At 35.7% G+C, this 13832-nt stretch overlaps 1 protein-coding gene across 1 annotated transcript in view; it reads left to right on the top strand.

Annotated features, from left to right (window-relative positions):
* The window catches only part of ush2a (Usher syndrome 2A (autosomal recessive, mild)), a 292843-nt gene that overhangs the window by 29770 nt on the left and 249241 nt on the right, over window positions 1-13832 (top strand). Inside the window, exons 7-11 of the mRNA XM_036135732.1 lie at window positions 5317-5380; window positions 6163-6264; window positions 6659-6848; window positions 10078-10292; window positions 12290-12511. Coding sequence (XP_035991625.1) covers window positions 5317-5380; window positions 6163-6264; window positions 6659-6848; window positions 10078-10292; window positions 12290-12511 — 793 coding nt within the window. The remainder of the gene's footprint in view (window positions 1-5316; window positions 5381-6162; window positions 6265-6658; window positions 6849-10077; window positions 10293-12289; window positions 12512-13832) is intronic.

Here is a 13832-nt window from a genome sequence, read left to right as displayed (position 1 = left end):
AATCATAAAATAAATGCTCCGATTGTATCTGGTGGTCTAGGATCCAGCTTTTAACTCTGACTATGAGATATGAATAATGACTCAATTAATGAGGTGGAAGTGGCTTAGGCAAGCTTCCTTGAAAGGTGGCCAAGCTTAGCCTTAGAGATAAGGTGAGGAACTCTGTCATCTAAGGGGAGTTTGGAGTAGAGCTTCTGCATTTGAGGTTTTGTGTGCATCTGAGCATAATACTTCCTGGGCAATTCACTTGGAGGTTTCCCATTGGAATACCCCAGAATGAGTTGGATAATGTGGATTATGATTACATCCAGAACTTTCAGTTCAGTTGTTTTTTCAATAAAACTAATGATCACAGGCCCCACATTCTGGCAGACAGAGTTCCACTCTGTTTATTCATCTCGCACTCCATCCTCAGATCCAACAAGACACTTGACATCATTGACTTGATCAAATAATCACCCCTGATACGGTCCTGCCTTTTCTAGATGAGATTCATGACCTTAGACATAGAGGAACTTCACAGTCTCACCTCTCCTGGTTTTCAAAGTGGAGATATTTAACAACTACATGGTGAATACATATGGACAAAATATCTAAAAACGTTTACAAGCTATTATAGAGTCCCACTTTGCACATAATCACTCTCACAAACCACAGCAACAAGAAACTGCTGTTATGTTTTCTTCACAGAGCTGTCTTGCTTGTCCTAACTGTTTTCAATAAACTTCAAATTAATGGTGAAGACTAACTAGTAGGGAAAAGGTAAACTTTGTAGAAAAAATACAGGGGCTACAGCTGTTCTGGGAGAATCCCTAGCCAAGTACTTATGTCATTGCTCAAGTTATTCTTTTGAACTTAATGTTGACTGTAGTTATGGTAAAAGCTTAGTTAATTTTAATTGCACTGCCAGTATTGAACCCCCCCCCCCCCCCCCGTTATTTCACCTAAACACAATGCACACAAGACCTTGAGGATTCCATACTTTGCTTATGATGAGGCAAGTTCCTCTTCATACTTGAGACAGCTAAAAGTCAGCTGTGGATTAATTGTTTGTTTACACTCGTGAGGGCCTCCATCCACATCAAAGGCTGACGGCTATTATGATGGTGGTGCTAGGTCTCTGACCTCCAACCCTGTGCTGTCAGCTGGGATTTCAGGTTACCTTTGTGTTAGTAATAAACAATATGTATTTTTGACAAACATAATGTTTAGCAGCTTAAAGCATAATGCCAATATAAATTGGTTTGTAAAAAAATGCATCGATTGTAACTGATGCTGTCATTAATATGTTACAGTAACTACAGGTCTCATAAAGCATATAAAAAGATTGTGACTTCTATTTCCATGGTTTTATTTTATATGAAACAAATAGTTTTATAGCTGATAATGGCTCTCATACTTTTTGAATGTATAATTAGAATTTTATCTGATCTCTAGAAATTGTCTTGTGTAGAACATTTAATGTTTTGAGATCCTATCTTCTCTGTTGTTACAAAGTTGCAGAACAACACAATGTATTAAATATGTTTTTATGCAATAGGGTAATACAACGGGTATTCTTAAGACACATTCTTCTTAATAATAGTGTTAGAACATTAGATTAAATATGTAATTATTTCTACAGTCACACTCTTTGAAAGACACTAACTTCCTTTTTCCTGCTTTGTAGTCCTAAAAGAGAAAAATACTTAAGGGTTTATCAAATCTGTTCATCTTAATATGGTGTCAATTATTACTTCACCTCTGTTTTCTTTCTGGCCTTCATCTTCTTTTAACCACATATCTGTGATTGATTCATGGGGCCTATGAGCCATTTCAAAGTCAATAGCAGAGAAACGGAGAGAAAAATGATATCCGTTTAACTCTAGAGTGATAAACGAGTGTTTTTGTTCTCGTTTATCAGCCATTGATTCCTAGTTCACAGCAGGTAGCATCTGATCAGCTGAAGATCACATAAGAAAGGTTGATCAATGAGAGTGATTGGCTCAGTGCACTGCAAGTGTGTGTGTGTGTGTGTGTGTGTGTGTGTGTGTGTGTGTGTGTGTGTGTGTGTGTGTGTGTGTGTGTGTGTGTGTGTGAAAAGAAGGTTGTTGAACCCAGGGGGAGTGCCTGGAATTCTGATCTGAAGATTAATTATGCAAATACTGATCAGCTGTATCGATTAACAACAATGTCTGTTTTTAGTTTTGTACCTATTTATTGGAATTTCAAAATACAAGTACTCAGGAGAGGAGCTTTAAATGTCCATGACAGCCTTTTACAGTGTGTAGGATGCAGTGAAAACTAATGGCTGAAAATTGCAACTGGGGATAGCTCAACATTGTTGCTGTTGTACTTGCATCAAAATGTATATCATCAAAATGACAAAGGGCTCCTTGGATGCAATATTTTGTAGGCTATCATATTTAAAGTGACATGCAATAATTGTAATTATTAGTCTAATATAGTTATTAGTCTGACGTGAATTATTTTACTTTTAACATGTTTACAGAAAAATAAAAGAGGAGTGTATCTGTTAATAATATCAAAGATAACACATCACCCAAGGCCCAAGAGAAAAATCCCAATATATGCTGCTTGAATCTAAGAATACATTTGTAATTCATCAAACTTATTGTGAATTAAACTAATTCATATTCACAGGTATTTACTGATGAGAAACATAAAAAAAACCAAAGACGATACATTTAAAACAGAACCCACAGAGTTAGTGTGTGTCGCTGACAGCCAGTCAAAGGAGAGTGTAGGACATAGGATCATCTGCAAGACTCCAAACCCTTAACATGAGAACTTCAAAAAAGCACAGTAAACACTGTCCCAAAAAATCACATTTGAGAAGTTCACTTGTGAGATAAATACTATTAAGTATTTTAATTGTAGGGGAGCACAAAAAACAAATCTAACCTGTCCAACTTTTGAGAATATCTTGTTTTAACTCCTCGAACTGGTATCTTTGTTTACCCTTTAAATTGTCACCTTCATGAGAGTTTCTTTGACAGATTGGTGTGTTCTGGTGGCTAAAGTTTTTGTGTAGTCTGTGATACTTGCACCAGGTACTTTAGGTCAGCATTGGGGATCAATCGTCAGAGGGTCATCCACAGTTTATCACTCTCTTATAAGAGAGTGATAAACTGTGGATGACACTGCAGGCCACGTTTGGGCTGACGTGGCAAAAAGGTAGGATGTTGTAGTTAGGTGTCCCCATGTTAGAAAACAAAAGACATAAAGACTTCTTCAGTATGACTGGAATATAGCAAAAGGAAGGACAAACACAAATAGCAACTGATGAGCAAGTCCCACTCACCACATTGTTGTGGAAGCCAGAATAAGAAAAACAATCTGTTGACCATCAACCAATGACAAGTTCAAATATTGACATTGTCATAGCAAAGAAATATTTTGGATTATTGATTCATGCAGTGCTGACTCACATCATAAAATTGAGCATTACTGTGATTTACAATGTAATCAATACTTAAGCTTGTTATACAAGTAATCTACATTCTAAATGAGTGAGTTAGCTAAACTCTATCTCTTCATGGTCTGAGTCTGTAGCAAAATCAAAGTTAGTCTGTTGCCAAACACATTAGACTGCAGGTAATACTGTGGATGCCTGACAAGGGAATAATGTAACAATTGATGGTACTTCTATGCAATACCTGAAACTGAAATGATTGCTTTTTAAACCCCTAGGACCCTAAATTAATGATTTTTTTAATTGCTAAATTTCATCAGAGTAACAAAGAGTGTCCTTAATATTAATTATTAGTGAAACATTTAATGACTGAGAGGCAAAATATGTAAAAAATATGCAATTGTTTTTTTATTAATAAATACATTTACTTACATACATACAACTTTAATAGCTGTTATATCCATCCATTGTAGCTGCCTTGATTTCTAACAATATAAAACCAAATATGAAGAGACAATTGAATACCAAAAATTAAAACAGAAAGAGGAGACCTACACAGAGTAGGGAATTAGGGCTTATACCTTGCATCATCCCAGTAACAATAGGGAGAGTGCTTTTCAGTGGAAGGTATAATCCCATTTCCACACGATAAAGAAATCCTGAGCCAAAGCCTAAGGCTGCACACTTACATCCCACAGCACTCGCTCACACTCTCCCTGTTTTCCATGCACATGCCACACTGTAAACATTACCCGAAACACACACACTCATACAGTGGTTGGGCAGAAGCACCAAAGCCTCTCTCAAGTGTAAATACAGACACACACTAACAAACTACACACATTTGTTTGCTAAAGCAAGGATAATTTTTGGAATCCACAAGGTAAAGCCACTAACAGAGAAATGCACACTTTCACAGACTTAACATGGCAGGGGTTCTGTCGGCGCTTAGAGACGTTATCCATCTTCTAAGACTTAGTCAAACTAGAAAGAAGTTGGTTGAACAGAAAGGGGCTTTGTTCTACTTTGGGCCAGCATCATCAACATCATCTCCCTGGGTCTCTTATTTACAGTCCAGTGCTATCACATCTACATTGTGTTTGGAGATGTTTTAGAGAGTTGACTGTACTTGTTTTGTTTGACAGTGTTTCTGGTGTTCAGGCCAGTGTCTCCATGTGTGTCTAGACATTTGACCATTATGTGTGAGGTATTCCAGCATTTTAAAGCTTGTTAAACAGACATTTGAAGCTTTAGTGTTTGAAGTTATTACAGTAGCACATTATTCATACTTTTGCAGCAGTTTTTCAGACAAAGAGAACCTTCATGTCCACAGTTATAGTTCTGAAAGCTATTTATAAAACATTAAAGTTTTAGGATGAATAAAGAGTTATCTTCATCTTTTGTTGTGATTTGGATAAAATTGGTGATATTTATTCTGACTGAATTACCTATAATAAATGCATCTGCTCTTTTGGTGTATATCAACTTTATAGATACAAAGATTTGTTTTATATGTATTTGTCTATGTAGAGCTTTGAATAGTTGATAATCACAAACAAATGAAACTTCTTTTCAGCTAGAAGATGGGTTCAGAAAAAAGTTTGATATACCTCATGGTCCTCAGATCATCTTGAATTGGACTTTCATCATTAGACCGAGTTTGCCTCTAAAGCCCCGCTGCTCTCTAGTGGAGACAAATGATGTCTGTGGTTGATTCTGCGTGGCTTTGTGTTGACATCCTGGCCATTATAGGCAGCTGTTGGCAGCCGCACTTAGTGGGTTTCAAGAAACTGATAAGATAATCTACTAAATACTGTGAAATCCTCTCACTTACGGCTTTCAGTACAAACCCATTAACACCTTCTTTATGTTCTTTTCAACTCTGCTCTGCTTCTCTCCAGGGTCTAATCAGTTCATTGGCCGCATGTGGGACTTTAGATTTTATCCCGCTACATTGACCAACAGGTGAGTTGGATAGAAAGAAGGAAATGTAATAAACAACTGCTTGAAAAGAAGACGGTAGAAACCTCAGTATGTGTATAAGCATATCTACATAACTACATCTAAATATCTATCTATATATATATATATATATATATATATATATAGATATATATGTACATCCATCTAGATTCTAGATAGATATACATATATAGATAAATATGTAACAAAAGCAGAGATGTGATTAAAAAGAAAATAATTTTAAAAATGGAGCCAATTAAGTTAGACATTCAATATTTAGATCTGTGCTTCTTTAAAGAATTCATCACAATGACCAATTAACAGGTGCTCTTAGATTTTGTCAGATGATTGAGGTCGACAGCCGTTTTCAGGCAACATTTCAAAATGAGCCAAAGATGCAATTTATGTTGCTGATTTACAGCTAAAAAGCCTCTAAGCAGACAAGAAAGGTAGTAATGGAGGCAAGCTGGCAAATAGTGTGATATGTGTGATGGTGCATACAGTTCTACTGCAACCCAACAAAAGCCAGTTTTCAGATTATATCTTCATGGTTCTCTCCTGATTTGGAAGTTTTGTATGTGAATGACTAGTTCTGCATTAAAGAGATGGATGTTTTTGTAGCTGTGTGACAAAATTAAGGGGTAAAATGTGAGGCTACAATGTTTATTTCTTTACAAAAGAGAATGTGAATAAGTCCATTTAATTTCCCCCGTAAAAGTGAATAGAGTTTCTCCTTTGTAGAGACGCTGTACTAAAGTTTGATGTGGTGTTTGCTTTGGTAACAGGGAAATAGTCCAGTTGTACTCTGGAGTCTTGCCGAAGCTCCATGTCCAATCTGAGTGTCGCTGTCCTCCCAGCCACCCCAGAGTACACCCGTTAGTTGAGAGGTGAAGTACCATGATATTTAATGTATTTAGACACAGTCTAGTGCTGTCAGAATCAGCTGTTTATGATTAAATGTAATAAAATGTTTAATTTCAAGGCTCAAAAGGCAAAGCTTAGTCAGTAACCAAGTTTTTAGTAAGAGCAGCTTAAAAAAAAAAATTGTTTTGGAACAAATTTCCAAGTAAATTAAATATGCAATTAATTTGCCAATGCGACAAATAGTCTAACTTATTGTAAATGTAATTTTTTATTAAAATATAGAACTGCAATAAAGTTTGTTTAGTTGGGTAAAATGTTATTTTAAGAGTTAATTATTTTTGGCATGCTTTAAGTTCTAAACTGAAGAAATAATGTGGTAAAAATACCATAACATTTTCTGCCATACACTGTGTACAGGTACTGCATTCCTAATGCTGTTGAAGACACCACTAATGACAGGGTCTTGAGACTGAACCTCAATGCTCATCCACTTAGTTACATCAATGACCAGGACATGGGCACCATGTGGCTGTCTAAAGTCATGAGTTTACAAGAACTGGATGAAGGAGTCACGGTTACAGTGGATTTGGCTAATGGACAATACCAGGTAATGCAACTCATACACGACAATTTTATGCGATCAGAAACTTTAATACTATTACTTTTGTCTTGGCTAGAGACCATCCATAAAACCATGCAGTTTGTTTTCTTGGGCTGTTTCATGTTGGGTGAATTAGGTCACTGATTTAATTAACTCTGTGTATCCTTAAAATCAGCTCACATCTAACATCTAACCCAGGGATGAATACACTTTATGTTGCTTTTTTTTTTTGCTATCATATAATATGAGCTTTTATTGTTGCACATTATCATTGTCATTATCATCATGAAAACCAGGACAATACTCATTAGTTCCTCCTTTGTACACAATTTATAATCTGTTTGTAATTCTCTTTACAGTTTTGAGCATTTCCATACACCAGAAATGTCATGCATAAATATAATTTGCATGCAATTAGGTAATTATTTATTACAATGTATTAAACAATGTTAATGTGTTTGGATCACTGTGAACATTTGAACCTGTAACTTATGCAATAGTGATGATTAGAGTTCACTTGATAGTCAATAGTGTTGTTATAAAGTTTACAGTTGAAATATTAATTGCATTAAATGCAACTATTTGGGTTTGTTAATGTAATAAATAGTTCCATATAAGACTGTAAGGACAGAGACTAACAGAAAGGCAAACAAAAGATATAAACTGTTGGATTTAGGTATTGTTGTGATTGGAAGTCTGCTACTGCCTATATGTGTGCAGGATTTTAGGAGCTGTCCTCATGTGGCTGTTCAACTCAAGTCCCAACATAAAAGACACTTTCTGAAGTCAGGGGTATTTGAGTTTGTATGTGAGTAGGTTATTGCAGCCTTGGTGGCTTAATGCACTCCCTGCTGCGTAACCCAGAGTCTTGGCCCACTGGAGTGGCAGATAAGACTCATACACACGAACATGCACACATGGGTTATGTGATGTAAACCTACTCCACTGTAAGTGATGTGGCAGTGTATTATTTTTTCTCAATAATAAACCTTAATGTAGAGCTGGACAATATGATTTAATTGATTAATTCAAATTTACAATTTATTTAGATATAATTTTTGGGAAATCTGGATTTTATTTTGCCAATTCACTCATTGGGCTTCCATGAATAGCATGCACTGCTGAATATATGTGTAGTAAAATTTACTGCCAAAATATTGTAAAGATGAAACATTTTTACCATAATATGAGGCACTTTCATGTACTCATTTACTTTTTTAAGTTAGTTTAAATTTACACAAGTGAAGTGAAGTGAAGTGTTATATTTTCATAGTTTTATAACGGCAGGGCCGTCATCTTGTTTTACAAGCATTTTTCACAGCTTGTGTTTAGTTGCACTTTAAATTGAGGTCAACTACCAGATGAAATGCTTGAATTTAAAGCACTTTTAAAAAAAATAATCTGTAATTTATTTTTTGTGAAACAAAAAGGAGGGGGAAATCGATTTATCAGATTTGGTATAATAAAATCTGAGATTTTATTTTTAAGAAATATCACCCAGCTCTACTTAATTGGCAGCCAAGAAGTAACATTTAAAATAAAATGCCATTTCATACAAACAGTAGGCTTTTAACAGTTAAATTTTCAATTTTAGGACACAGATTTATTTTCTTCTTCTTTCCTCTGGACCACTTGAAATACAGCGTGCATGCACAGGGAGACCATACAAACTGCAACGCTGTTACGTTTTTCAGTAACGAGTAAACTAACTAATTACTTTGACTGTCACTATAACGCCGTTATCATTGCCGACACCCCGTTACTGCACCTTACTCAAGTCGCACAATGAACTTTTTTTTTTTTCACTTCATGATAGGACTCGTGCGCATGTTGTCATGAGAGAAGGGAGGATGAGATAACCTCTCAGCAATTATTGGCTGATGTATAGTGAGCCAATCAGAGAAATTGGGTAGGTGGGTGTTTCCACATTCACAGTGGCGAGCGACTGTTGCGGCGCAGGAATTACACCCGCCATCTTGGGGCGGTCGACCTGCTACCCTAACCTGCTGATTCAAGCTGAACACACTAATGATACCTCAGCACTGTGCGGTGTATTTTTGTTTAAATCGACGGACTATTGGCGTCAGGGCTAGAGGGATAACTTTTCACAAGTAAGATTAAAAGATACTGTTAATATTAGAATGTGATTTTTCTAAAATTAGATAGAGAGATACAGGTCTACATGTCCAAGTTTTTGTGACTTAGTCTCTCCAAAATTGCATCTACTCCGTGAGGGCATCAGAGCTTTAGACATTGGTGAATAATATATATATATATATATATATATATATATATATATATATATATATATATATATATATATATATATATATATATATATATATATATATATATAGAGGACTGAGGACGAGGTAATCATGTTTGGGAGGATGCCAATTATTTAATTTTTAATGGAATCAATTTTATTTATGAAGAATCCCATAAAGTCATTACTGCAAAGAGCTAAAGGAATGGATGGATCAACAGAGCTGTGACTCTGAGTAAGTTTGGCAACTGTACTGAAGAGAAATCTATGATTATTTTTATTCTCCTCAATTAATGATGAAAAATATGATGCTCTAACTCTGCAAAGGGTCTTTTTATACAATAGACTGTCTTTCCAGATTAGGTAGGATTCCTCTTGGTGTGTAGAGCGCCATTTTCTCTCCAATTTCCTAACATTGTGCTCCAAGGAACGCAGCTCTGAATTAAACCAGGGAGCCAGCTTCCTGTGAATAATCACCTTCTTTTTCAAGGGAGCTACATTGACGAATGCAGAATGCAATGACGAAGTCACACCATTAACAAAGACATCTATTTGTGAATGGGAAGAAATAACGTTGCTGCCATCTGGAGGGCATTTCTGCAATACTGAAGATATAAAAGGGGGACAGACTCTTTGAGTTTTGATGCAGCATTACCCGATAACGATCTAATATAATGGAACCCTTTTTTGGGGGTGGAGAACTCAGTTAGATTAAACTCAAATGTTGTTGAAAAATTATCAGATAGGACAGGGTTGTGAGGAAATACTGTTAATTCTTCACAATCAATGGCATATGTCAGCACAAGGTCTAAAGTATGGAGCCAAGAGTGCGTCGGTTTATGCACATAAGGAGCAAAACCAATTGAATCTAGGATAATTTTATGATATGATATGAAATTTGTGCCTCAATTCTCTTTATACATGCTCTAATATGGTGTTCCTGTTAACATTTGTCCCTTTTTATTTCAGGTCTTCTACGTTATAGTTCAGTTCAGGGGACCTTTGCCTGAGTCGATTTTGATCCAGAGAAGAAAGCTCGACTTTTCATTGCTTGAGACTGGTATTATGACAGAACAACCGTGGTTGGACTGGCAGTATATGGCCAAAAACTGCAATGTGTTTGATATGCAGAACAGCGGACCACTACCAAGACCAGACTCGGTCAACTGTCTGCAGATGCCCAGGTTGGGAAGACTATAATGACTAACATTTGAAGAATCCCATGTCTTTTGACAGTCTTTAAAAACCATTGGGCATTATTTAGTTTTTACAACACCTTGATAGATAAAGGCTTATAATCTAACAGTTTCAATTGCATATTCTTGCTATAAGCCTAGCATAATTGAAACTGTCATCAAGACATAAACTTGTCAGTTGTATAATGTCATAATATGTTGTAATACTAATGCAATAACATTAAACCTTTGAGAATTTGTAGTGGAAAACATTCAGTGATGATTAAGACACCTGTCCCATGTGTAAAACTTTGAACAACAGTTTGTTCTTTGCCATATTGTTAGTGTGAAGTACTCACCATAGTTATTACAAATCTATCCATCCATTATCTATACCATTTACCCATGCAGTTTCACTGGGGGGGCTGGTGCTTATCTCCAGCCCTCAATGGGCGAGAGTTGTGGTACACCCCTGACAGGTCACAAGGCAACACAGACGTACAGGACAAACAACCATGCATGCACACATTCAGACGTCAATTTAGAGAGACCAATTAACCTAACCATCAGGCTTTTGGACTGTGAGAGGAAGCATGAGTATCCACAGAGAACCTGTGCATACAGAAAAAGCAAATTAAATGAATTAATATCTTGTCTTGTACAATTTTTATAGACCTTTACCACTTTGCATGATGAGGTCTTTTTCTGAGAAATATTTGAAAATAATATCATGCAATATCAAATAAATACAAAAAGCTTGGGTCAAATGTAATCAGAGGAATCATATGTATATATATATATATATATATATATATATATATATATATATATATATATATATATATATATATATATATATATATATACCCCCTGACACAATCACTATAAGTATTGTCAAGCCAACCACCTACTGTGTATTTTTGGCAAATATGCAGCAATAGGCTTTGAATTGGCAACAGATACAATACTGGAGCTGGAAAAAAAGCACTGCCACAATTTCACTCACTGATTCTTGGCAGAATTCCTTGCATCAAGTGCCTGGTTGGCAATGGATGGAACAGGTATGAATAGATTGCAGATTATGCAGTCATTGTTAATTTTTCACTTGACTGACAGATGATCCCACAAACAACCTTTCTTGGCTCAGAACACATTAGTAAAATTGGCATGAGAGCCTCTTAACCTCACATTGTCAACAAAATAAGGTATTTATTTCTTTATAATTGCATCAACATATCAATTTGCTTCATTTTCTCACTGGGGATTTATTGAATATTACCTAAATAAATTGTTTCTCCTGATCTTACAGGTGTATTTTTTAAAGATTGAAGCAGACTTTATACCTGTGTCTCTGTTTTATAGCCTTGTTTTTGTTGTACGTTGATGTTATGTTAGCAAACTGAAATGGAATTGCAAATAAATTTGCATACATAACATTTTACATTCGGGATAGATGATTTCTCCAAATATGTTTAATACTTGCAGCCCTAAACAAGTATGATAATTATGTTTAAAATGTCAAACAAGATTTTGCAGTGTAGATCATACAGTGCAGATTATGACACACCTGCCTATTGTATGTAACTTACAATAGGCAGTCACACATTTAAGTCTGATGTATATTTTATATAATGTACTGTTTGACATGTTGTTGTCATTGTCTTTCTCCACTGCTGACCCTCTGCCACAGTTCTGTAATGTAACTTGAGAAAAAAGGAATTACATGCACATTCATTAATAATAATGATGTAGGATAAATTGATAAAAAAATAAAAAATGCACTAAATAGATGGTCTGAGTTCGTAATAAAAAAAACCCAGAATCAGCATGTTTGACCTGAAAGTTGGCATTAGTCAGGATAACCATGATCAGCGTGTCTCTAAATTAAGCTTAGATTCTGTTTTTATTCAAAGATAATTGGGTTTCAATACTGCGATTTATAAACATTGAGTGATTTTTTTTAAATGTTTTTTGACTGATATCTTGTTTCTTTTCCTGGCCCTCAGTGATTTGCCACTTTCAGGAGGTAACATCACCTTTAGTCTGCTGACCGCACAGCCACATCTGAGACCGGGATATAACGACTTCTACAAAACTCCTGCCCTGCAAGAGATGGTACTAGCTGCACAGGTCAGAATTCACATGAAATGGCAATACCATACCGGAGCAGTCGGGGTCAACCAGCTACACAGACACTTTGCCATCAGTGAAATCACAATCAGTGGCAGGTGGGAACTTAACATTTTTTCAGAGATATATTGTCTTTCATTGTACGTTGTTGAAGGAGTCTGATTTCCAGTTAAAATTAAGCTTTTGATATGTAGATCTACTGAAGACAAGACCTAGATACTGGAGCTGACAAACCTCAAATATAAACAAGGCTTTTACTTTTTATGACATTTTTTGGTAGACATACTACAAACTCCTACTCTGTTTGAAAACAAATGATTTAAAATTAAAAAAAACATTTTGGCAAGTTTTTATAAGCTGCACACTTTATATCTGTTAACAGACACTCTTCTCCAACCAAAGCTACTCTAAGTGTCATAATTGGTTAAATGAAATATTGAAGTGTCTCCTCAGAACCGATTTGTTAGAACTGAATGAGCACAGTTGAGAAAAAATATTCCACACTGACTGTTGGGTTTCAGCAGAGCTTTTTGAGAGTAATTGTGAACACATCTTTTCATTAGACTGACATTGTGACTGACATAGTGACTGTCTTTTATGACTGTGGTAATTATAGGATTATGCAGGAGGCAATCATCTCTCTTTCTCTCCTTCTCCCTCCCTCTAAGCTGTTTTAATTAGTAGCTTGTTACAGTGAAGTAGGAGAAACAGAGATTTAATGCTGCTGAAACCTCATCTGTGCGATCTTCATCCATCCGTGTCACTTCTTTCTGTTTTATTCCTCTGTCTTTTCTTGACTCTTTATAATGCATGTAAACATAAATATAGGAGGAGAAATAAACACTTTTTATTAGGGATGCTCAGATATCAAAATTTAAGTTGATATTAATATCAGATATTAAAATTGGTTAAATGGGCATTAACCAATATTTACTTATATTTATTATGTATATTTCCCTCCCTTTTTGGCACTATGAAAAACAAGCACACCACTGACATTGCTTCTCTCCTTCAGTTAAACAACCCTCAATTCTGTGCTGCATCACTATCGCTGTCACATTCCCAAATAAATACCACTTGGCCAACCCTCTCCCTCTTCTGAAACACATACACAGATGGCAATAAGCATCCTCTGTTAAGATTATCCCAGTTTTACTTATCATCCGATACTGATATGATGACAAAATGGTCGGCTGTTGATGACAACAAACAACACAAATTTTCTATTGCCAATGTCCTTCAGCTGGATTTTTCTTTTCTACGTTGATTGATGCACATCAGTTGCCCCTTCCATGTATACAGTGTGTTTTTTTGCCAGAATATCTCCTTCACTACTTTAAGATTTGTAATAGAATTTGAGGGATTAAATAAAATAAATTGCTTAAGTTCTGGTGTCATGTCACCTGATCTCTTGCTGGA

This window comes from Fundulus heteroclitus, chromosome 4 (assembly GCF_011125445.2).
Source record: "Fundulus heteroclitus isolate FHET01 chromosome 4, MU-UCD_Fhet_4.1, whole genome shotgun sequence".
In the NCBI taxonomy this organism is placed as follows: domain Eukaryota; kingdom Metazoa; phylum Chordata; class Actinopteri; order Cyprinodontiformes; family Fundulidae; genus Fundulus; species Fundulus heteroclitus.
This window is presented reverse-complemented; position numbering and strand designations above follow the sequence as displayed.